This window comes from Eschrichtius robustus, chromosome 1, assembly GCF_028021215.1.
Source record: "Eschrichtius robustus isolate mEscRob2 chromosome 1, mEscRob2.pri, whole genome shotgun sequence".
Classification (NCBI taxonomy): domain Eukaryota; kingdom Metazoa; phylum Chordata; class Mammalia; order Artiodactyla; family Eschrichtiidae; genus Eschrichtius; species Eschrichtius robustus.
Window position 1 is genome coordinate 116,182,243 of NC_090824.1, and position 24,030 is coordinate 116,206,272.

Sequence of the window (24,030 nt, forward strand, 5' to 3'; positions counted from 1 at the left end):
GGCACTTATCCTACCAGTCAAATAACTTAGTTTAAAACTCTAGTAATTAAAACAGAGTAGTGTTGGGGAAAACAAGTGAATTATTATCAGAAAATTCAGGATAGTTACTTCTGGAGGAGAGGGATACGGTTGAAGAGAGGCAAATAATATTGGAAACATGTTTTTGAACTAAGTAGTAAATACGAGAGTGTTTATTTATATCATATCTAGTCACCTACATTGTTACATGTAAATTATTTCATAATAGCACAGCTTAAATGACATGTGAAAATAATCCTAAAATAAGCCTTATTTTTTTAATAATAATATTTTAATATTTTCTCTCAGACTTCTTGAATTGGGAGATATTAGAAGTAATGTTTCCTAATCCTGATTCATAATTAGGGTACTCAAGGATCTTTTAAAATATATGTCATGGCTCTCTCTAGATCTCTTTAATCAGAATCCTGCTAAATTACCTCTTGGGTCAGGGGAATATAGTAAAAGGAGTGATGATTGGTAGTATAGTCCTCTGTTTTAAAAACCAAACACATTCTATCTTCCATTTATTTTAATTCTCTAGGTGATTTTGATGATTAGCCACTTCAGGGAAACTTTGGCTTTTTAGTTCATCCTCTCCCACAATGTAAGATTTTTTTTTTCTGCACTATCGTAATAGATAGTCAATATACCTCACCTTGTCTATTTCCATTGGGAAGGAGCTCATTAAGCAATCCTTCCACTAACATTAGATTCTCATTTTTCAAAAGTGTTAACAGTGAGGAAAAAAAATGAGATGCTTTTTGTACATATCTTAGCATCATGCCTCATGCCTGGCACACAGTAAAGGCTCTATAAATATTGGCTCTTTCCCACATTTATTGTAATTATGGTGACTGGTGAGGATTGAATTTCTAACTTGCTGTCATTTCCACCAATTTGTCCTAGTTCTGTTTTCTAGAGCAGCAAAGAACAGGTCTCTTTTCTCTGTCATGGAACTTGTTCTTTAAACATTTAAAGAGCCTTGTCATATCACCTTTGAATTTTTCTCTACCTTTTGCAAAATACCTGTACTTTTTACTGTCAGGAACTTGGGTGAGCTGGAGTGGGGGTAGGTGAGAGCTGAGCTGCCAGGTCTCCAGAATAGCTGCTTTAAGCCACAAGCCAAAAATGAAAGAGTTAAGACTTTAATCACTTACTGTGATGGTATAAGCAGGAGTTAAAAACCAGAGAAAGTGCTGATTCTCCCTGTTCCATTTCCCCCATGGAACACTGATCGAGGGCCATGGGGATCATTGCAGACCTGGGAGTCCTCACTGTTGAGAGAGCCCAGTACAAAGGGCTCCAGCAGTTTCATTGACCCTGAGATGTGTGTTTAACAGAGAGGAAAAGGGGAAAGGGTTAGAGGTGCAAAAGTACTGAGTACTGAATCAGAGTAGGGAAAAATGTATCTTTAAGGTTTCCCTCTCCCTATAAGGAGAACTTGAGAAGCACCTAAAGAAGACCTCTGTCCAAGGCCTCAGAGAGACCTAGGAATGAAGTCCCCAGGGCTAGGAATCTAAATATGTGAAAGGCAGTGACCAACCAGGGGACTGAGTCCTTGACCACACGTCTCTCCAGAAGTAGCAGTGCATTGGCCATGCACCCAGTCTGGTTTGGGGAGGGCAGCTTTACCCCACGAGGGCTGATACTTAGAGCTTCATAATTGCCTGTGGTGAGGCCTGAAAAATCACACATAGGTTTTTTTTTTGTTTTTTTTTTTTAACATCTTTATTGGAGTATAATTGCTTTACAATGGTGTGTTAGTTTCTGCTTTATAACAAAGTGAATCAGTTATACATATACATATGTTCCCATATCTCTTCCACATAGGTTTTTAACTAGGAGCCAGACTCCTTACTTACAACTATTCAGAATATGATTTGGCAAGCGGACCCCTCACCTTTCCAAGCCCTTTTCTCTGAGTGTGTTATAGGGCACAACAACACAGGGAAGAGAGTACATTGTAGTATTCCTTTAAAATTCCCTTACCAGTGAGATGATAAGAAAGTAATTAAATCAGTTTCAGTTACAGCTGTGTTTCTGAGAATGTATGACTGGTACAGGATTAAACTAGGCATATCTAAGGACAGATTTCTCTAGCTGAACTATTAAGCTCTTACTTTCAGGGATCAGGGTATAATTTAATTTTCTATCAAGCATTTACTGTCATCTAAGATAACAGAATAAAAAATCAATGATATTGAAGTATGAATGCCTAGCAGATTGGATTTATAGTAAATACTCAATTTTCTAGGAGTACCAATATTCCTAATGTTAGGCTCTATACAAAAACTCAAAAATTACCTTCCTAAAAATAGTATCGGTAATGATTTTTCTGGGGTTTTTTTGTTCTGTAATAGTATCTCTCCTTCTCTTTGTGCTATTCATTTACCACCCACTTGTTGTGCCTAAATTGATCTTCATGAGGCTCCTACCCCTCATCCTCCAATGAGCTTAAGTTCTCATTTACGTAAATAGAAGTTATTTTCCATAACAGCAAAGGTTTGCTTTTTTTTCCCCATTGTGATTATTCTGAACTCACCTCTACCTTCTTGAAGCAGTTCAGTGTAGGCTAGCATCCCTCTCAGAAAATGGTTAATGAATTGCAATATTAAATTGTCCCTGTTTAGACATTTAAATGTTGCTGCTTATTAGGGCTTGGACCATGAATCAATACTCACAATATTTAAGGACTCTATTACTTTTCTTCTGCTTCCAAAACAGAGCATATCATCCTCATAGTTGGGCAGTAAACCAGGATCAGGTGAAGGAAATGCCTGTCAGATATGATTCTGTCTAGACCAGACAGTAAATTGCGTTAAAGTTATTTGTGGCACTTGTCAGCAAGTGTAATATAAAAATGGGAGTCTCACAGTGCTTCTAATACATATAGTGAATATAAGGAGTCAACTGTTAGTGTGGTCAAAGAAACAATCTGGAAAATTACAGCAAAATGAAACTGCAAGGCAAGGGCTCTTGACTTATGAAATTGCTCTGGCAAGAGCAAAATTCATGAATGTCAGAAGTCTACCATGCGGTGACCTGCAGTTATGTTTATAACTCGCAATATAAAGCATTGTGCTGGTGTTGTTAAAATATAACGCATTTCTAATGGAAAATAAAATCCAAGGTATCTGAAATAACAACAGCTTGAGTCCTAAATAGAAGTTATCACTAAAGTTTTGGGTCTCACAATATGAGAATTCTCATTCTCACACAATACAATGAGCCAATTTAAAGTAACAGGGACACCTTAGTTTTTTGTTTGTTTTTGCATAATTAGTTTCTTTTATTGGAGTTTTGCAGAGTAAGCCTTTAGTTGCAGCACGTTTTAAAGACCACTTACACTAAAAAATAAATCTTGTGCTTCTTAAGTAAATCTAGGTGATGCGCTACTTAATGTAAAAATTTCTTTTTGCATTAGAATTCCCTTTATTTGTATTTGTTTTACATCTTTATTGGAGTATAATTGCTTTACAGTGTTGTGTCAGTTTCTGCTGTATAACAAAGTGAATCAGCTACACGTATACGTATATCCCCATATCCCCTCCTTCTTGCGTCTCCTTGCCACCCTCCCTATCCCACCCCTCAAGGTGGTCACAAAGTACTGAGCTGATCTCCCTGTGCTATGCAGCTGCTTCCCACTAGCTATCTATTTTACATTTGGTAGTGTATATATGTCAATGCTACTCTCTTACTTCGTCCCAGCTTACGCTTACCCCCCACCCCTGTGTCCTCAAGTCATTTCTCTACGTCTGTGTCTTTATTCCTGTCCCGGCCCTAGGTTCATCAGAACCATTTTTTTATAGGTTCAATATATATGTGTTGGCATGCAGTATTTGTTTTTCTCTTTCTGACTTACTTCACTCTGTATGACAGACTCTAGGTCTATCCACCTCACTACAAATAACTCAATTTCGTTTCTTTTTATGGCTGAGTAATATTCCATTGTATATACGTGCCACATCTTCTTTATCCATTCATCTGTCGATGGACACTTAGGTTGCTTGCACGTCCTGGCTATTGTAAATAGAGCTGCAATGAACATTTTGGTACATGACTCTTTTTGAATTATGGTTTTCTCACAGTATATGCCCAGTAGTGGGATTGCTGGGTCATAGGGTAGTTCTATTTTTAGTTTTTTAAGGAACCTCCATACTGTTCCCCATAGTGCCTGTATCAATTTACATTCCCACCAACAGTGCAAGAGGGTTCCCTTTTCTCCACACCCTCTCCAGCATGTATTGTTTGTAGATTTTTTGATGATGGCCATTGTGACCTGTGTGAGGTGATACCTCACTGTAGTTTTGATTTGCATTTCTCTAATGATTAGTGATGTGGAGCATCCTTTCATGTGTTTGTTGGCAATCTGTATATCTTCTCTGGAGAAATGTCTATTTAGGTCTTCTGCCCATTTTTGGATTGGGTTGTTTGTTTTTTTGATATTGAGCTGCATGAGCTGCTTGTATATTTTGGATATTAATCTTTTGTCAGTTTCTTCATTTGCAAATATTTTCTTCCATTCTGAAGGTTGTCTTTTCATCTTGTTTATGGTTTCCTTTTCTGTGGAAAAGCTTTTAAGTTTCATTAGGTCCCATTTGTTTATTTTTGTTTTTATTTCCATTACTCTAAGAGGTGGGATAAAAGGGATCTTGCCGTGATTTATGTCATAGAGTGTTCTGCCTATGTTTTCCTCTAAGAGTTCGATAGTGTCTGGCCTTACATTTAGGTCTTTAATCCATTTTGAGTTTACTTTTGTGTATGGTGTTAAGAAGTATTATAATTTCATTCTTTTACATGTAGCCGTCCAGTTTTCCCAGCACCACTTTGTTGATATTGGTGATGATGATGGTGATCATCAAGAATTGGAAAAGAGGAAGGACAGGAGTGGAACAGAAAAGGGAGAAGGATTAGGGGAAGGATAGGAGAGAAGAAATTATGGAAATAATATGCCCACTGGAATTCTACAATTAACCAGGTATTTGAGGGGATGGGATAATCCATGTAAGTTAATTATCTAGAAAACCGAAGTGCCAGTTAAAGATACCTAAATAATCAATATTTTATTCTAATAATTTAGGTTAAGTATCTTTCTAAAAGTACTACATACATCTCTGCCTTCTTAAAATAATTAATACATAGTATTTGTCTTTTCTTGAAATGGCTCAGGTTATCATTATGAATATCCATCAGTGATGCAGTGGTTAGGAGGATTGACTCTGAAACCAGACTCCCAGGTTCAAAACTCAGCTCTGTAGTTAGTAGTTGTGTGATTTTGGAGCAAGATACTTAACATCTTTGTACTGTAGTATGCTAACTTATAAGGATAACAGTAATTCTATCTCATAGATATATTGTATGCATTAAATGAGTTAATGTGTGTAAAGCAGCTGTAACAGTACTTGACACATAGCAAGAGCCCAATAAATAATTACTATTTTTGAACAGTTAACGGTTGTTTAGTCATTCATTCATCCCATAATATTTATTGAGCAACTATGTGTTTATTCAAGGCACTTGGATACAAAACAAAAATCCTGCTCCTTATGCAGCTTGAATTCTTGTAGGGGTGACAATAAAAAATAAACATAAGTAAATTATGTAACGTGTGAGAGAGTCATAAGAGCTATGAAAATAGAAACAAGTAAAGCTGGATAAAGGGGATTGGTAGTGCTGAGGTGGGGGTGGAGTTTGGCAGGGGAGTAGAGGCAGTTTGCATGTTGCAGTATTCAACAGTGGTAAGTTTGTCTCTTTGAAAAGATAATAAAATTGCTTTTTGGTTCTCTACCTGTGTATTATTTTGGCCCCCATATATTTATGCTTATCAGTGTTTGTCTATGTGGTCAAACAGAAATGGAGCAAGGAGTCTTGCTTTGGGTAATTCAGAGTCTCCAAGAGAGAAGCAGGTTCTTCTTCTTCTCTGAACACAATTTCCTCTCCTGTAAAATAGAAATAATAATTCCTACTTGAAAAGCTACTGTATTACAAAGACTACTTGTAAAGACTCTATTGCACTACCTGCCCTATTGTTGGTGTTCAACAAATTGAAGAAATGTTTAATATCATTTATTATATAAACAACTTACTAGACTAAAATTTTTTGTCTAGCCAAACAAGTGTTAATTTTTCTAATCAGTGATATTGTTGAATGTCTTTTCTATCTTGGTTCTTTAAATTAGTTGCTGTGTTACTAATTAGATGATTAATGCTCCATCTACAAGCATGATCATGAATGAGGGTTGTGTGGCATAAACTATTTACTTTTTAATGAAATTCAGTGCCGTACCATGATTTTTTTTTCATGATGACAGATTCAAGTACTTATGATACAGATCTTCCCCCCTTTGTACTACTTGATGTAGCTTTATGTATTTTGGTTGTATGCAAGTCAGTGCTTTATAATTACAGGTATTTATACATAATCACATCTCAACAAGTTTATACGTCTCTTTAAGACCATGAATAACCTTATTTTATATTTTATATAATATAATATATTTTATATTTTATAATATATTTTATATTTTATATAATATAATATATTTTATATTATGAACTGTGAAGGGCCTGATATTTTACCCTACAGACTAGCTGACAAGTTACCCTACCGTAATTTCATAGATGCTGGCAGAAGACACGAGGCACCTGGATCAGAGACAAAGAACTTCATTACTCATGGCACAGCAGATAGCATGAGCTTCATGTTTGCAACAGTTTCTCTTGTCCCTGAAGCCCCACAGGGGCAATGTGGTGACAGACCTAGGTGGATGCAAGGAACACAGTGGATTTGTGTCAGTTTTTGAGCTTAGGAAGCCCCAATCTTTTGAAAGCGAACAAGCCAAATTTTGCCCCAGAAGGAGACACTGTATTTACTCTACTGGTCAGCACACAAATCTGTCTTCTACTCCAGAAGAGTACGGTATCTCTATATGCATGCCGCGAACATCTGTGAAAGGCTAATCCAGAACAAAGTCGGTCTCCACTCACAAGGTGTGCAGAAATGCAAGAGACCCATGAGAAATTGTCTCCAGCACGCCACAGCAGTTTAGTAGTCTAGGTACACAGTAGGAAATCAGTAAGTGTTGAAATGAATGAATTTGACCAGAGAATCAGGAAGTCATTGCTGAAAATAACATGACTATCTTTGTGCCCTTTGTGCTGATTTCCCTTCCAATTGAGTTTCTGAGGAAGACACTAAGAACTCAAATATTCATACAAAGATGATGTCAAAAGATAGTAAGGACCCACATCAGTCAAAGATAGAGATGAATGGGAACGAAGGAGTTAGTTCAGTTAGTGAAGTGTCAAATTTTAGGAGTTCCTTCCTGGGACTATTAGCGAGCGTCGTGATTAGTGGTCTGCTGGTGTTTTACAGCCGGCTCTCCACTAAAGAATAAGGCCCTAATTTGTGTTGCTTGCCTATTTTCCTGGTCTGAGTAATCCTACCATAGCCAATTTCAAGCTATCAAAGTGACATCACTGAACGTGGAGTTGGGGAAAGATGTATACAGTCTGCTCTCCAGAGCCATGAGACCAGCTCCAGTACACCACTGGTTGCATTGGATAAAATGGAAGTAATAGTACCAAATGTCCTTTCCCCCAACTCTCATTTTTTGTCTCAGTGTTCTCTCTCAAGACAAAAAGTGTAATGAATGCAATGCTAGTGAGACTTCTAGGTAGGGATACCATATTTGATAAATCTAGTCTTTGTTGCTTTTTCTAGAGAAAATCAAAAGGATTAAGTTTGCATGAGAGCTGCCTAGCCTGTGAGCAGGACTCAGATCAGGTTGCAACCTCAGCTTCCATCCCCTACAGCAGTATTTTGATGGGTGCAAAAGTCTATTTTTCCCTTATATGTTGCCCCCAGGTTATAAGGCAAGAGCTTATAGTAGACTACTTCTCACTGGCTTATTCACTCACTCTTAAGACCTATGCATTTTTTATGGGACCCTAATTGTTATTGGCTCAAATGATTTATCTTGCATCGGAAGGAAAAATTACCAAGTTGTGATTCCAGGAGCTAATATATCCTGTGGCCAGCACTTGCCTACTGGTTAAGGATGCTACCTTTGTTCCATTATCATATTGCTTGCACTTTACAAACAAAATTGACGTGTATTGCGAGTATGGAAGTTGCTGAGTTCTTGTACCAAACTTCTGAGGAGAGATCCATGTGATGGATGCGTGGACAGCCAGGCATGCAGCTAAGGGAAAAATTCAGGTAGATCTTTGTATCATTTTTGTGTTAATGACCATATTGAGAAACATGCCCATTCTCAAGTAACTATACTTAAACACCACAGGCCAGATGATTCTTGCCCAAATCCAGAGACTCATATACAGTCATTGAAAACCAGCTCCAATATCAACATATATGGAGAGAACATTGCTGACCATGAACATGATAAGGTTTTCCTCATAGGCGCCAAGCAGAATAAACAAGGTTTTCCCATTTTCTGCTTCTCCAGTCAGCACAGTCAAACCCCCCAAGTCTACAGGGTTTGGTCTCATCCGTCTCTCTTCCATTCTAATTACATCTATGTTTGTTTGTTTGTTTGAAATACTGGCTTTAAAAAGTGTTTCTAGAATACTAGTTTGACAGTGCTAGCAGAGTTGATGACACATTAGGTTAAACATAGACGGATTTGCCTTTGTTTAAATAACTGTAATTACCTTTTGGCTGGGTATGTGCTTTTTAAAGCTCCATTTCAATTCCAGTAACTGTACCTGAAAATGCAAGGCATATCCATCAGGAACAAACCGTACTTATTCTCTATTTAACCCCTGATTGCATTGGGTAAGTAAAGCTAAGAACAGTAAGAATAACGTTTTGGATTAGAGAAATCATGACTTGATTTGTTTTTCAATTTTCAGAGAAGCATACCTTCTGGAATAGTAATCTTTGTTCCAGATCCTGAGGCAGGCAAGAGAACTGGGACAGTGTTTTGATTTCTAATTACTTGAGATTCTAAATGTACACGTTTATTTGCCTTAAAAAGGAATGTCTAAAAAATAACTGAAAAGAATTCTTCCAATCATTAATTTTACTGTTATTTACTAAGTAGTATGTGTACTAATACTAACATATGTCAAATCCTATACCAAATACTAGAGATGAAAAGTAAGTTGTATATAGTCCCTGTTTTTGAGGAGTCCATAATCTGAGTGAAAATCAGATATGAGCAAATAATTATCATTATAGAAGGAGTAAATTGAATATAGTGGTAGCATGCTCAAATTGGTCCTTGGCTGTTAAAGAAAGTTGGTTAAGATCACCCAGTTGAATTTTGTTAACTTCGTAGGCTCTGATCCCTTGTACAACCCTGGGCAGTTACTCCTCTGAGTACCTGAATGAGTCACAGAGGAATGATTTTTCAGCAGATGGATAGGTTAGGGAGGCCACTTCTTAGCTTGCTAAGCATAATAGGTGGTTATGCTTGAAGCTTTCATAGATATGAGAATGTCGCTGAGTCCAGTGGTTCCAGAAGTTTTCCAGCCATAGGACGTGAGATCCAGGGAATCAGAGCACAGATTGAAGCTATTGAGGGAGAGAAGTAACAGACTTGGAATCAGTGGCCAGAGAAACATTTTTAAAAATAAATAATTAATATTATAATATTCTGTCCCTGCATATTTGTTTCAGTTGGAATCCCTCCAACACCCACTCCCTGGTTGGCAATTCACTAAACCAGTACTTGGTATATATTTATTGTTTTTCTAAAAGTATATTTTAATTCTACTGCAAGATTCTGTAATATCCCTTAAAATAATGAGACAGCCATGGGATAACCTATCATCAAGGCTTGAGTCGGTTATGTTATCTGGGAACAGGGTACTTCCTGAGATACACAGAACTTGAGTTTTCTTCACTCTTTGTTCTTTTTCCTTTGCGGTGAGCAGGGCCTCAGGATCTTTCTTGGTACTACCTATCAAAGGTAGACCACTGGGTAGGGTGTGTCTTTATTCTGAGCTAAATTCTGGGCCATGTTTAGTGTTTCTCTTAGCATAGAGCAAATTATAGAAAGGATTCAAAAAACATTGAGAATAAGAGGCCGCTTGGGCTGTGAAAGTCTGGCAGCCACCTAATGGCTTAGTCTCTGCCTTTAGGTACTACCAGTTTTCATTAGTGATTGGAGAGGGTTTGTTAAGAAACTAATTTTCATTATTGGTAGGAGACGGAGTGTTTAAAATTTCAGGGGATTAAATATTTCAAGACAGCATATTTCTAAAGAATATTATGATTAAAAGGAATCTGAGGTTTCAGCTTTGAGAAATGTAATTTCTTTGCTATTGTATATTTGATTGTATTTAATGGCCTCTAAGTAAAGCATATTTAGAAGCTGGTATTTCATTAATTTACGAATGATTATATTTTATAAACTACATGTAAACGAATGCTGAGTTTTTCCAGAGAGAGATTACTAAGAAAATTAGCTTTAAACCAAGGAACATTAATACACACAATTTCGTATTTACTGTAGCTTTGTGCCACAGAAGCCTAGTTTAGGAGTTTAAAAACTAACACCCTAAATCAAGACCCTATGTGGCAAGAATTTTAATTAAAGGGACATTTTTTTCCAAATAATAACAATTGCTTAGTCACAAGAAAATTTGGGGGCTGCGTATTTTGTTTTCTTTTGTGTAGTATGTGATGTTATGAGTTTAATCTAGGTGCAGATAATGTTATGGGAGGCGTAAGAAAAGTTTTCTGTGCAGGGAATTGCAAGCCTTAGAAAATGCTATATTGTCTATCTGATAAACAATCTGTTAAGGAAATGAGCCCTAGAAAGTACATATAATAATTGAGTTGTTAGAAGTTAATCCCTGACACCTGACACTGTCCCCGTAAGACTAACACTGAGAAATTTTCAGGGGAGTGTTTAACAGCTGCATTATAGGTTTTCACTTCTGCAACTCATTGTGTGCTAAAACCTAGGACCATTTTGTTGTTTTGCTATGAAAAATATTTTTAATAATTAGAAATATAGCCTGCAATCCCCTTTACTAACAGAATGGTGAATGTTTTACATCCCCTTTATGTCTTTAAAAACTTAAAAATGACATTAGCTTTTGAAAAATAATGTAAAAATGAATAATGAGGTAGTGAGCATTTCTGAAACAATGTTTCAAAAGAACAAGGATTTGAAAGGAAAAGCCTGCTTAAAGTACTAAGGAGCATTACAGAGTGGTAAGAGGTCAATGCCTAGGAAAGGAGAAAGTAGTTTAGTGGAATACAAAGGCTCTCCTTGGCAACGAGGCCATTTACTCTTTAAAATATTATAGTAGTTTGAATTGGAAATTTTACCAGAGTTCATAAAGTGGAATGAAGGGGTTGAAAAAGAAAGTGGTGAAACCACCTCAGTCAAGACCCTCATTAAGGAATCCAGAATTACTTCAACAATCTTTTAGACCATCTCTCTGTCTCCTTTATCTGTCCTTTAATCCATCATGAACAGCACTGCCAGACTGGTCTTCTTGAAACATTGCTTTCATCATGTTAGCCTCATGGCTACGTACTCACAGCAAGATGGACATGGCAGTTCTGTTCAAGATGAACTGCAGATAAGGAAGTTAGTAACTAGAAAGTCAACAGAAAGAATTCCAGGTATAATAGGATAAAATTCACAACAAAAATTGTGGTGATCCAAATAAAGAAAGATACAAATGAGAGACAATGTGAGGAAGGAAAAGAAACTGTGATGAATGGAAATGGACAAGGCTTGTTACCTCTTGGATATTAGAAGCAAAGGAGAGGGAAGGGCATTAGTGATGTTCTGGAGTCCTGAGAATTTCTAGCTAGCTGCTGTAAGCTGGGTATCTTGAACAAGCAAGTTTTTTGCAGCTGAGTTTCTGTATGCCTAAAATACAAGACTTAGAATATATAATTTCTTAGGTTGGTTAAGTTTTTCGACTTGGATTAGCTGTTATTAAGGAGTTTAAGCCTCTGCAACTGGACAAATGGTGATAGTATAAAAATCCAAGCAATCAAAAGGAGACATCCAAAATCATTTGCAGGAAAGATAATTGGTTCTAAAATGGATGTCTTTACTTGAAAGTGCTGACAAGTTTGTGGAAATATTCAAGAACACTTAAAAACTATGTATTGATATGCACTGTGCTCCAGGCACTCAGCAAAACAACCATGCTCCTTGCCTACTACAGTGAAGTCAAGTCATATACAAATTTACTGTATGAACTAGAGAAAGAGTAAGAGAATGAAAGCAAGAAAGAGAAAGGAAACCATTTAAAAATGATGGCATCACTAATCATTAGAGAAATGCAAATCAAAACTACAATGAGGTATCACCTCACACCAGTCAGAATGGCAATCATCAAAAAATCTACAAACAATAAATGCTGGAGAGGGTGTGGAGAAAAGGGGACCCTCTTGCACTGTTGGTGGGAATGTAAATTGATACAGCCATTATGGGGAACAGTATGGAGGTTCCTTAAAAAACTAAAAATAGAACTACCCTATGACCCAGCAATCCCACTACTGGGCATATACCCTGAGAAAACCATAATTCAAAAAGAGTCGTGTACCACAATGTTCATTGCAGCTCTATTTACAATAGCCAGGACATGGAAGCAACCTAAGTGTCCATCGACAGAAGAATGGATAAAGACGATGTGGTACATATATACAATGGAATATTACTCAGCCATAAGAGGAAACGAAATTGAGTTATTTGTAGTGAGGTGGATGGATCTAGAGTCTGTCATACAGAGTGAAGTAAGTCAGAAAGAGAAAAACAAATACCATATGCTAACACATATATGTGGAATCTAAAAAAAAAAATAGTTCTGAAGAACCTAGGGACAGGACAGGAATAAAGACACAGACGTAGAGAATGGACTTGAGGACACGGGTAGGGGGAAGGGTAAGCTGGGACAAAGTGAGAGAGTGGCATTGACATACATATGCTACCAAATGTAAAATAGATAGCTAGTGGGAAGCAGCCGCATAGCACAGGGAGATCAGCTCGGTGCTTTGTGACCACCTAGAAGGGTGGGATAGGGAGGGTGGGAGGGAGACACAAGAGGGAGGAGATATGGGGATATGTGTATATGTATAGCTGATTTACCTTGTTACACAGCGGAAACTAACACAACATTGTAAAACAATTATACTCCAATAAAGATGTTAAAACCAACAAACAAAAAATGATGGCAATTCAACATGGCAGTTCACTATTTTATTAACGTTTGCCCAGAATGAGCAAGAGTTGGAGGATAAGAATATGCTGAACCTGACAAAGTTTCATTTCCCTTTGGCCTCGCAAATGGGAGCAGCATTGTCCCCCTGCACATAATTTTCTATATATTTTTTTACAACCATGGCCTCTAAACTCAAGCCGATTACACTCACCCCTTGCTGTCTGTGGGAGATTGGTTCCCGGGCTCTCACAGTTACCAAAATTTGAAGATGCTTAAGTTCCTTGTATAAAATGGTGTAGTATTTGTATATAACCTATGTACATCCTCCTGTATACTTTTAATCACCTCTAGATTACTTGCAATAGCAAGTAGAATGTAAATGCTATTTAGATAGTTGTAAATGCTATGCAAATAGTGGCCAGCACACAGAAAATTCAATTTTTGCTTTTGGGAACTTTCTGGATTATGTTTTTCCAAATGTTTTCAATCTGCAGTTGATTGAGCCTAGGAATGTGGAACCGGTAGATACACAGGAGTGGCTTATCTCACTCTCCCCCAAGCAACTAGTGATCACTCCAAGGCAAAAGGAAATACGGCTGTGCCAGTTTTACCGAGAGACATCGTGTTGGTCTCTAATGTAGTTCCTGCCACAGAGATCATCAGTGGTAGTTTAGAGGACTAGATGTGATTTTCAATAAAGACAAATATCCTACTCTATGGCCACAGTTCAGAGAACCCAGGAAATAATGAAGAGAAGATAGAGGAGTCTGGAATGATTAGTACTAGGGAGAAGCTTTATGCTTTGAATTTTATTTCTGTTTTAAGTCAGGGCTTAGACAATTATTTGAGAGGGTAAAAGCAGTGTTTTTCAAGATTAGAGCTAACAGAAAAAATGGACTTGGTTGGAGCATCTGTGAGACCTTTGTTCAACATAAAGTTAAATAACTGGGACCAGGACTGTAGAGGAGGGTTAGGCAAGGAATAAGCTCAGCCAAGATGCGTACTCATCAGGGCTGAGGCACTCACCAAAACGAGACCAGCAGAGGAAAGAAGTCTAGACCAAAGCTGAGTCAGAAGAGGAAGTTAATAACGCTCAGAATACCGCATGGGATGCAATTACAAATTTGGCTTTCTGCCCTTCTCTTTCTTTAATTCTTTAAGTAGATAGCTACCCACAAGTGCATGCCTGCCAGAGACTGTTACTAATCTCTTCCTTAGTTGGAGGAATGTCACTAGCCGTAGGACAGCAGTGGGCCAGCAAACATTACATCAACTTCAATCATGTTCCTGTTTACACAAGTCTAGAATAAAATAATTGCTACCAATAATGCATAATCTACTTACACATGTCTCCTCAATCAGTGCTCCCCACAATGCCACTGTGAAGGTAAATTTTGCATTTTCCATATGAGATAATCAAGGTTCATAGAGGTGAAAAAATATTTCCTGGTGGAGTAAGTAGGCTCTTAGCTTGTTCCAGTGACTGAGTCCTTGCCTGCTACCCCACTTCAGTGTGTGGTCCTTACCTTTCTCCCTGGTCCTCTGGCTTCTGTCTTGTTCTTTTTAGGTGTTATTTCAGAGATAATGAAGCAGAGATAATAAAAACCATGGCTTGCTTCATGTCTCATCTCTCCAGTGTCAAGGCCTAGTCACTTGACCTTCCGTGTTTCAGTCTTCCCTGCTACATGCCAGAGTTGGCTCTAGGGGAGTAGAGAAGAGTAAGATTTATTTCTCATTTTTTGGAAACCTATATTCTGGCAGGGACTTCCATGTAAACAAACAGAATGCGGTTTTACAGGGGTCATGGCAGAAGACTTAGAACAACTGTTCTCCAGTGTTTTTCTGCCCCAGTTCAACCAAAAAGTAGGATATCCTTCTCTCAGTAACAAATATTTACTTTTAACCCACAGCTGCTGAGAAGCGCGACTGAAAAGCGGGAGGCATGGTCCTCCCCCTTTTTCCTCCCCTCACTCCCCAGCCCCTTCCACTGGGCATCCTGATGTTGAGGTCACAGTCAAGTAGAGTTGGCTGAGATGGGGAGGATGGACTGACATCTACCTTATGGACGGATGAGCATTCTGTTCCAGTTTCATTTGAGAGGTCAGTAGGTGTTAGCTTAGGCCACTCAGCAAGGAGGCCAGTACCGCAGAGGAAATAGCAGAGTGAAAGCAGACAAGCAGGGAACAGTGTGATGCCTCCGGGGATCTGCAAGGAGTTCAAGATGACTGGAGAAAGGAAGTCTAGCGAGAAGTCGAAAGAGATGAGACTGGAGGAGAAATCGTACCTTACTGGGATGTAAAGGGGTTTGTTCTTTGTAGGCGCTTGTAGGCGCTAAGGCATATTCAGTATAAAAAAAACACATCTTCAAATTTGTGTTCTAGAAAAATCACTCTGTTGGCAGCGTAAAAAATGGGCTGGCAAAAATTCTAAGACATTAGCTAAGATAGGAAAGCCTGGACTAGGGCACTGTCAAGGGGAGAGTTCAAGAGGGAGACGGCTGAATCGTTTTATCAATTCTACAGTGCACATTTTTATACTTTATAACAAATGGAGATGCACCTTAATAACCGACGGTGTCTTAAAAACATTGGTAGCCAAGCAGCAGTTGTAAGAGTTTACAAGCCTGCACGCTTGTAAACTTAGTTAAAAGTGCCCTGGGAAAGTGTAATCATTTTATTGTTATTGCTAGTGGTATGGCTGGACAATTGCAATCTCTTAATGCTTCAGTTTAGAAAAACAGTGATGATTGGAGGAAGGATGAGAGTCTCGTTTGTCTCTTTTGATGCTTTTGGTAAGGTTGAGAGCCCACCATCACTGAAATCTGCAGCAGAACTATCTGCTTCTGGGAATACAAGGGACAGTAATCGAGCACTGTTTTCCATAATGCCCGATCAACCGTTGCTCTTGATGGCTTAAAGGGCAATAATTTGGAAAAAGTCCCAGACAGTGACAATTCTGGGTTGCAGAGTAATTCTGAAAGGTTGAATTTTGAATGAGAAGCTTAAGGAATAACAATTTGGTTTGCTTATATTTTCCTTTTCATATATAGAAAAATGTACGTGCCATAGGACAGAAATCTATGCCATAGACAAAGTCACTTAAAGAGTGCCCTTTCAATAAGTATAAAATTTAAATTCTAATTGCTAAGAAAGCATGGTGTCAGAGATTAATTTGATTTTTTCACACTGATATATAAAATACTGCTTTATCTTATGATAGATGGTGCCTTAGTTTTGATGAGATAAAGAATCAAAAAATCATTAGGAATTGATGATTAATTGGCTGTGAGGAGTGAGTCATCAATTACACAAACATAAATACTCATTCGGTGTTGACAGTAATGGAAATCTCTTCCAGAAGGTGAAAAAAAAAAAATGAAAAGAAAATATCCTGAATAACATATCCTAATATGCTGCAGGGAATAATTAAAGTATATAATGATCATCAAGAAAAGTGTGTTAAAATGTATGTAAAATAGATCATGTTAAGCAAAAGAAGCAATATAGATCATTGTATGTTTATCATCATTAAGTAATGAAATAAATACAAAGAGTTGTTTTTAAAAGGCTGAGAGTACAGCTATATTAGAGGAGAGGGAGTTAATATGATTTATTGTTAACCTTTACGTTGCCTTAATATTCCATAATGCTAAAAAAGATTAATTATATAGCCCTTCCCAATAATTGCCTTGGAAACATAGAAATAAACAGAAGCGCTGTAATTTGTTTTTTCAGGCCTGTAGTCTTCAATTAATTTAACAACTCCTTTGGATATAAACAGAGTCTAACAATTTTCTGATTTCTAATGGAAATCAGCAAGTCTCTGAATATTACCAATTAAGCATCAAGCATCCACATGTGGAAATAGCACATCTTTGTCCCATAATCAGAAAGTAATACTTTCAGGAAACCTGCTTAATTGTTTCCATGCAGTACTCTCCTGGTGCCTTCTCAGAGTTCTTTTTCAATCCGTAGAGGCTCCGTATGTTATCAAATCAATTTTGGATTAAAAATAATTACTATGTACTTAGTAAAAATCAGCTTTACCTCTTCTACCTGTGTATCAGATTTCTTAAAAATTACAGCATACTGTATATATCTTTTAGACGATATGTGTTTTTTTCTGTAACAAGATAATTAACTGAACCCACGTCAAGGTATATAGCCATATACTTTTATACTCAGATGTTATTAAACTCAGTAAACTTCTTTTAGTATAATTATGCAAAGAACTAAGGAATAAAACCATGAAAAATATGAAGACTTTTTAATAGAACAAATGTTGGATTAGAACACATCTCAATTTAGCCTGTAAAATTATATCCATTGTCAATTATATGTGATCATTGACGTTCCAGATAGTTCTGTAGATCTCCTGATACTTTTATCTCATTTGTAACGCCTGTAGTCTAAAGGTCTCCTTTTTCCTTGGGAGAACACTTGAATAGCTGGAGAGGAACCACTTGGGAAGGATTGGGACTATCTTATACAGTAATACAGTGTTTCTAATTCGAAGATAATACCCTTAGAATACATTTTTTTAAATTCAAATACTAGCAGCACCTTTACTAGGACAGGCCTCTGATTTCCTCCTACCAAAAAAAAAAAAAAAAACATATATTAGTTATTAAGAACATGAGGTTTGAGGCAAGACACTCCTGCAATGGAAATCAAGCTCTGCCAGATATTTCTAGGCCTAGGGAAATTGCTCAATTTTTAAAGGTAAAATGGGATTAATGGGAAACCTCAACTCATATTATTGTTGTAAATGTGGAATAATGTAATCATATAAGCAGTAGAGTATGGGAAGCCAAATCTTGGCAGTGCTATCTCTGACTTAGATAATGACCTTTGGGATGATTCTGAACTATTCTATGCTTCCATTTCCTCATTTATAAAATGAGAGAAATAATTGTAGTTATACCTTATTGGATTTTTTGAGAATAAAATGAGGTAATGCTTGTAAAGACTGGCTATGATGGATAGCATTCTCTCTGGCTCCTGGTAAGCGCCACGTAAATATTAGCTAGAATTAGCTAGTTTGCTTGCTACAGTTAAAGATGGCTTAATCCAATCAGCGATACCAGAAAGGGTTGAAATCAGACAGCTTCTTCCCTAGAATTAGGCTTCCCTTCAGAATTACTTGTCTGCTGTTGCCTGTGTTGATGACTTCCTGTGACCTCCTGATCATCAAGCCTAGCTCATGTCTTTAACGGATATCCATGAACTTGACCTCTTGCCTATAAGGCAATAATTTACTTACCTACTGTTCTTTCCAGGCTTCACCATTTTCTTGTTATCTAATCGCTCCCAGATCTCTCCTGGTTAGGAAGTCTCTCAGTAAATATTACAAAAATATTTGTGTAGAGCTTCACAGTATTCACCAAGCACTTCTCTATTCATGAGGTGAGGCTATTAGGGCAGGATTGTTTGTTTTTTTTTTTTAAGATTCAGGTTTGAAATAAAAGTCTTATTATTACTTGATGGATAAGCTCATTAAAGTATATGTTTATACAAACTTCTTATAGTAATGATGAAGATGTAAAATTATAAGGAAGCACAACCTGATAAAGAACATTTTGGGAACTATCTGTGAATGTTAAGAGAACATTTTTATTGCATTGCAATTTAAAAATATAGGTTTAATGAAAGTAAATGACAAGCTCAGAGGGGGCAGAGATGAATTTTGGATCCATGTCTTCTAACTTGGGTTCAAGTTTGGCCTGGGTTCTTGGATATCTCTGTTCTGATGAGAGAAGCATAAGGGTGAAGTGTGAGGTTCAAGAACATATATATGTGCAATTGATTCCTGAATTTGTGAAAATATGAGGTTGCTCAAAATTCTAGGCTGGCTTGGGAATTTAAGTTCCACAAGAAGGAAAACATAAAGAAAATAAATAATTTGTTATTGATAGGAAGAAAACACATCATTTATATAACACTTGGCAGTTTATAAATCATTTTCTCAACCATTATCACAACTGAATGTGTTTCTTTAAAAAGTTATTAAAGGAACTTCAAAACATTTCAGAATATTTGGAGGCAGTTAGTATGATTGCTATGTAATGTGGTGGAAAGACATTTATTGATGTACATTTTATGCCATTATTATTCTGTTCACAGAGGAGAGAAAATAGAAACTGCTTGGAATCAGAGCCTTAGACTGGAGCAAATGAAACTGGAAAAGTCCTTTTAGGAAGCCACTCACATAATCCTTTTCCCATATATTTGATGTTTGGGATGTGGGAGGGTCAAGGCAGGGAGAGGGCAAGAATACGGAAATAGGATAGGAGGGAAGCAAGACGTCACACTGAGAGAGTAGTAGTCTTTCTGAAGATGAGTGTTGCAAAGAAAAAAGAAATTCACTGCCCTTTCCTCCTCCTATATACTCTGCAGTTTCTTGCAGTTCATAAGAAGATGCTGCCAATGATTCTTTTGTGATTGCAGTTCCTGATCTCTGACTGTCACTGTGACTATCACAACCCTTAACCTACAGAGTGTCAATTGGCATTATTCTAGAAAACGATGGAAGCTGTATTAACTCCTTTTTCACAGGTTCAGTGGTGGACTACTTAGGTGTCATCTCCCCCTACCACACACTGTCTCCCCTCCCATCTTTTATTCCTTCCCCCTCTTCTTTCTTTCCTCTTCCTTGATCTCTGCCCACAATTACTCTTGTCCTGTGTTCTATGATATACAGGTAACTTTTAGTTCAAGTGTGTGACCTTAAGTATATTCAGTTCGTCACTGACACCCTTCTTACCCATGTGCAGTGGTTTTAATATTTCACATTTATTACTGCATTTGGTCCTCATTTTCAGACATGTAGTTGATGGCATTATTACTATTTATTACCATCTTATCTTTATTAATATTTTGCTTTTATTAATATTTTGTATGAGTTGTATGATGCATTTTTGTAAATTGTCCAAGATCACCAAATTGGTACAACTGTAAGTATTTGAATTAAGACTGCGGCTACTAAGAGAGATCCAATAAGACAAAGGTTTCCCTTTGTTAAATTCAGCAGAAATGAAGAAACAATCTCTGAGTCAGTGAAAACTGGACAGTAAAATGCTGATAACCTATTATTGGCTGTTGTAGCCTATTCCAATGGCAGAGCTGCCCACCTAAACCCAGCAGTATGAATTGTGGTGTTTCTGGTGCAAAAGCTGACTCTCAGCTAGAGGTTAGCCGGGGTTTTGCAGTTCACGTGAGTGGAAGGAGTAGCTATCATCAATAACGTTAGCACCTTTTTGGTTGTATAAAAAGACTAGCTTTAATGCAATAAAACAAATTCAACCTATTAAACTTATTTTAATAAGCATTAATATTAATATATTTTAAAATTAGTTTAAATTGCAAAGATGGCACATGCTTATTATAAAAACATTGGACATTAACAGATTTATAACATAGGGAGAGTCTTCTCTTTTTCAATCACCCAATTTCTCTCACTCCACAGAGGTAACTACGGTTTACCAATTTGGTGAATATATTTCTAGAAATTTTCTGTGCATATGTAAACGCACATACAACTGTGGGACCATACGAAACAATAATATGCAAACTTGCTTTCTTAACATACTATAAGTATTTTTTCATATATACACATATATATTTACCGTATTCACTTTAACAATTGCATCCTTCCCATTGTATAATATACTATAATTCATTCAATCAGTATACTGTTGTTGAATATTTAGGTTACCTAGCTTTTGTTGTTACTACAAAAAAAAAAAAAGTTGCAGTGAACATCCTTGTATAACAAATTATTATAATCTTGTGCATTTATCTTTAGATAATTCAGATATGTGGAAATTATGGTATTGGAATAATCACTAATATTTTAGATGTGTCTATAAATCCTTGAGATGCCACTTTGGAGTTCAATCTGTGAAGATGCAGTATACACAAAAGATAGTATTTTTACAATAAAAGTAATTTTTTTTTTTACCATTGCAGACAGACCAAACTTTCACCAAAACTGGCTTGGTTCTGTTTCTTCCTCGAGGTGCAAAGTTCCATATATGTAACAATTTCAATTGTCCTCTCTGTGGTACAGTAAAACAATGTGTCAAATCAGGCCATGTATAAAGTTTCAAAGTATGCAACTATCCAAGAAGGCAAGTGATCACTATGTGGGGTAGTCAGTCTCTCATTTTTGGGCAAGGTCCTTGAGTCTTGGATCTTTGCTGCTGTCTGAACCAGCATGATAATCCTTTAACCTTTTTTCACAGCCTTTTTACTACAAAGAGTGGAATTTTTCTTATAAAGAGTCAGTTAACCATTAAAATCATTCCTTTTTCCCCCTCTTTCAGAGCCGGGCGGGGACTTTATGGCATTGATAGTATGCCAGATCTCCGTAGGAAAAAAACACTGCCTATTGTACGAGATGTGGTGAGTCACTCCTGTTTTAATTCATTTTGACTGCATACGTTGTCTTTATCTTTATTAGATGTCATATTGTCCTTCTCATTAAATGCCTAGCCTGTAAATATATCATAGAATAAAACACAGAAGAAGCCGGACGCTAGCAAGTGTTATATTTATTATTTCTTTAAAATCTGTTAGATGGAGGAAATAACTCTAACCTTTTGATAGCTTTTGATATTAGTTGAAATTACAAATTGAGTTTAACAAATGGCCCTATAATTGAGCAGAAAGAAGTCACACAGCATGCAAAGTGGGCTGCTGCAACTGGGCTTTGATGACCACAAGTTTACTTTGCAGTTGAAGGCTAGATTTAACAGTCTTCATCTTAACCCAGTAAACTTTAGTACTTTATGAAGCATGCAGATAATATTAATCAGTTCTTTATTCTCATATATTAAGATCAAGTCTAGCCAAATTAATAAGCTGTTCCACTCTCCAAAGAAAACCATGGCTTCCAAGTCATTAAAACCTTTATTAGCCCTGAACATAACTCTGAATGACAAACTCTCCTATAAGGAAATATGCTGGGGACTGCTTAGAGATGCAAAGAATTGATAATAGTCTGTATTAAATTCTAAAAACAGATAGCCCATCAACATGAAAAAGAAATGTTTTCTATCATTCACAATGTTTTCACGTTTTTCTGGAGGCTTATTCTTAATAGTTTATTACATGAAAATATATTTTCCCTCAGAGGAACTGAAGTTTCCCTTTTAGCAACAATGTGCACAATTTCTTGATACCAGTAATTTTCAATTTTGCTATGAAAACCTTCATCTGAAGGTCATCACTTTATTTTTAAATTAGGAAAGACAAAATCTTGCCTGGAAAAATCTTATGCGGGAAAGCATGATATGTCTGTGCAATTAGCTCAGATTCCTGCCATTATAGTGTGACATTATTTTTAAGTGTTAGACTTATTTAACATTATTATACTCTTTTCTCACCTGTCATATGTCTAACTATTTATATTTTGTTTTCTCTGTCACTTGGACACTTCAGGCCATGGTGAGTGACTTTCCTTTTATTTAATTAATATTTGGCAATCTTCTCAAATGTACACTGCTCTTATTCATGGGATCAAAGAGAGCAAGATGGGGAAATAAAAAGAGATATATTAGAATAAGAAGTTTGGGTTCTCCAAGAATTTAACACCTAGTTCAATTCTGAAAGACAGACCAATTTACATAAACAGGTCCAAATACAGACTAAAATAAAATAAAAACATAATTTTAGGGACAGCAGTTGTCAGAGATGGAAGATCATCTTTGGAGGTAAGTCCTGTATAAGTTTACATGGTAGGAGTGGAGATGGTAGGAGTTTACAAGCAAGGAGTGAGTCACCTCCTCACTTAGGACTGTACTGAACCTAACGGGGCACAACGGCTTTGTAGCTCCAAGGAGATATATTTCTGACCAGATCTATTATTCCACTCTGACTTCCCTTTGTTCGTAATGGGAGAGAAGATTTAATATTCCCATATAGAACTCCTGATTTCCAGAGTTCTCTATAGCACCATCCGAGTATATTATATTGTGTATGTTTCAGGTGGGAGAAGCATAATGGTTCTATTTTACAGGGGAAACTAAAGGGGTGTGACTCTTATTTAAAATCACCTAAGTTACCAACATTGAGTGAAGAAAACAAGTCTAATGATGATTCTCAGTTGATAAAATGGACACTTGGAAGAAAATCTTCTGGCCAGATATGGAAGCATATTTCAGGGAACTATGGACAACTCAAGAATCATCTAGTACCAGTTGTGATTCAGGGCTATCAGACAGATCAGCTGGCCCTGTATCAATGGTCATGTTTTATGAAGGAATGTGATTATGATCGTCTTGGGGAAAAACAATGTCTTAGAAGCCTCTTGCTAGCCTAGAAACCTTGGGCTGCAAGCCTGCCTTGCTGGGCCTCAGTTTTATCATCTGTAAAATGTAGAGCCTAGGTTTGATGATCTAAAGGGACTTTTTCAGCTTCAATGTTCTACGATTCCACATTCTGGATGAACTGGCTGACTACTGAAAATGGTAGGTCCCTATTGACTCAAGTGTGAATAGTGATAGTCTATACTTTTACAGTTTCACCTTCTACTGAGTAATAGGTACATAGCAGTCACCTCATAATTCTGTGTTTTTTTTTGGTTTTTTTTTTAAGACCCTGGCTGCCCGGAAATCTGGACTCTCCCTGGCTATGGTGATTAGGACGTCTCTAAATAATGAGGAATTGGTAGGTGCAGAGTCAGTTACTAACTATGCATTGATCATAGTCTGGGGAAAAGCATTCTGCTTGGGCTGCTTGTTTGTTATGTTCATTCCAAAGTTCTAGGAATAATTGGGAACATGGGGAAAGTCTGACCCTAAACAAACTTTCTCAGGGCCTCAGCTGCACGATCATACAAATTATCCTGTGC

General features: G+C 37.0%; 1 protein-coding gene across 2 annotated transcripts in view; it reads left to right on the top strand.

The window, feature by feature from the left end:
* The window catches only part of UNC13C (unc-13 homolog C), a 589,653-nt gene that overhangs the window by 175,738 nt on the left and 389,885 nt on the right, over positions 1-24,030 (top strand). Inside the window, exons 4-6 of one of the 2 annotated variants that reach the window (XM_068536284.1) lie at positions 21,503-21,581; positions 22,620-22,625; positions 23,775-23,846. In XM_068536284.1, coding sequence (XP_068392385.1) covers positions 21,503-21,581; positions 22,620-22,625; positions 23,775-23,846 — 157 coding nt within the window. The remainder of the gene's footprint in view (positions 1-21,502; positions 21,582-22,619; positions 22,626-23,774; positions 23,847-24,030) is intronic. The other variant, XM_068536278.1, reaches the window with a different exon arrangement.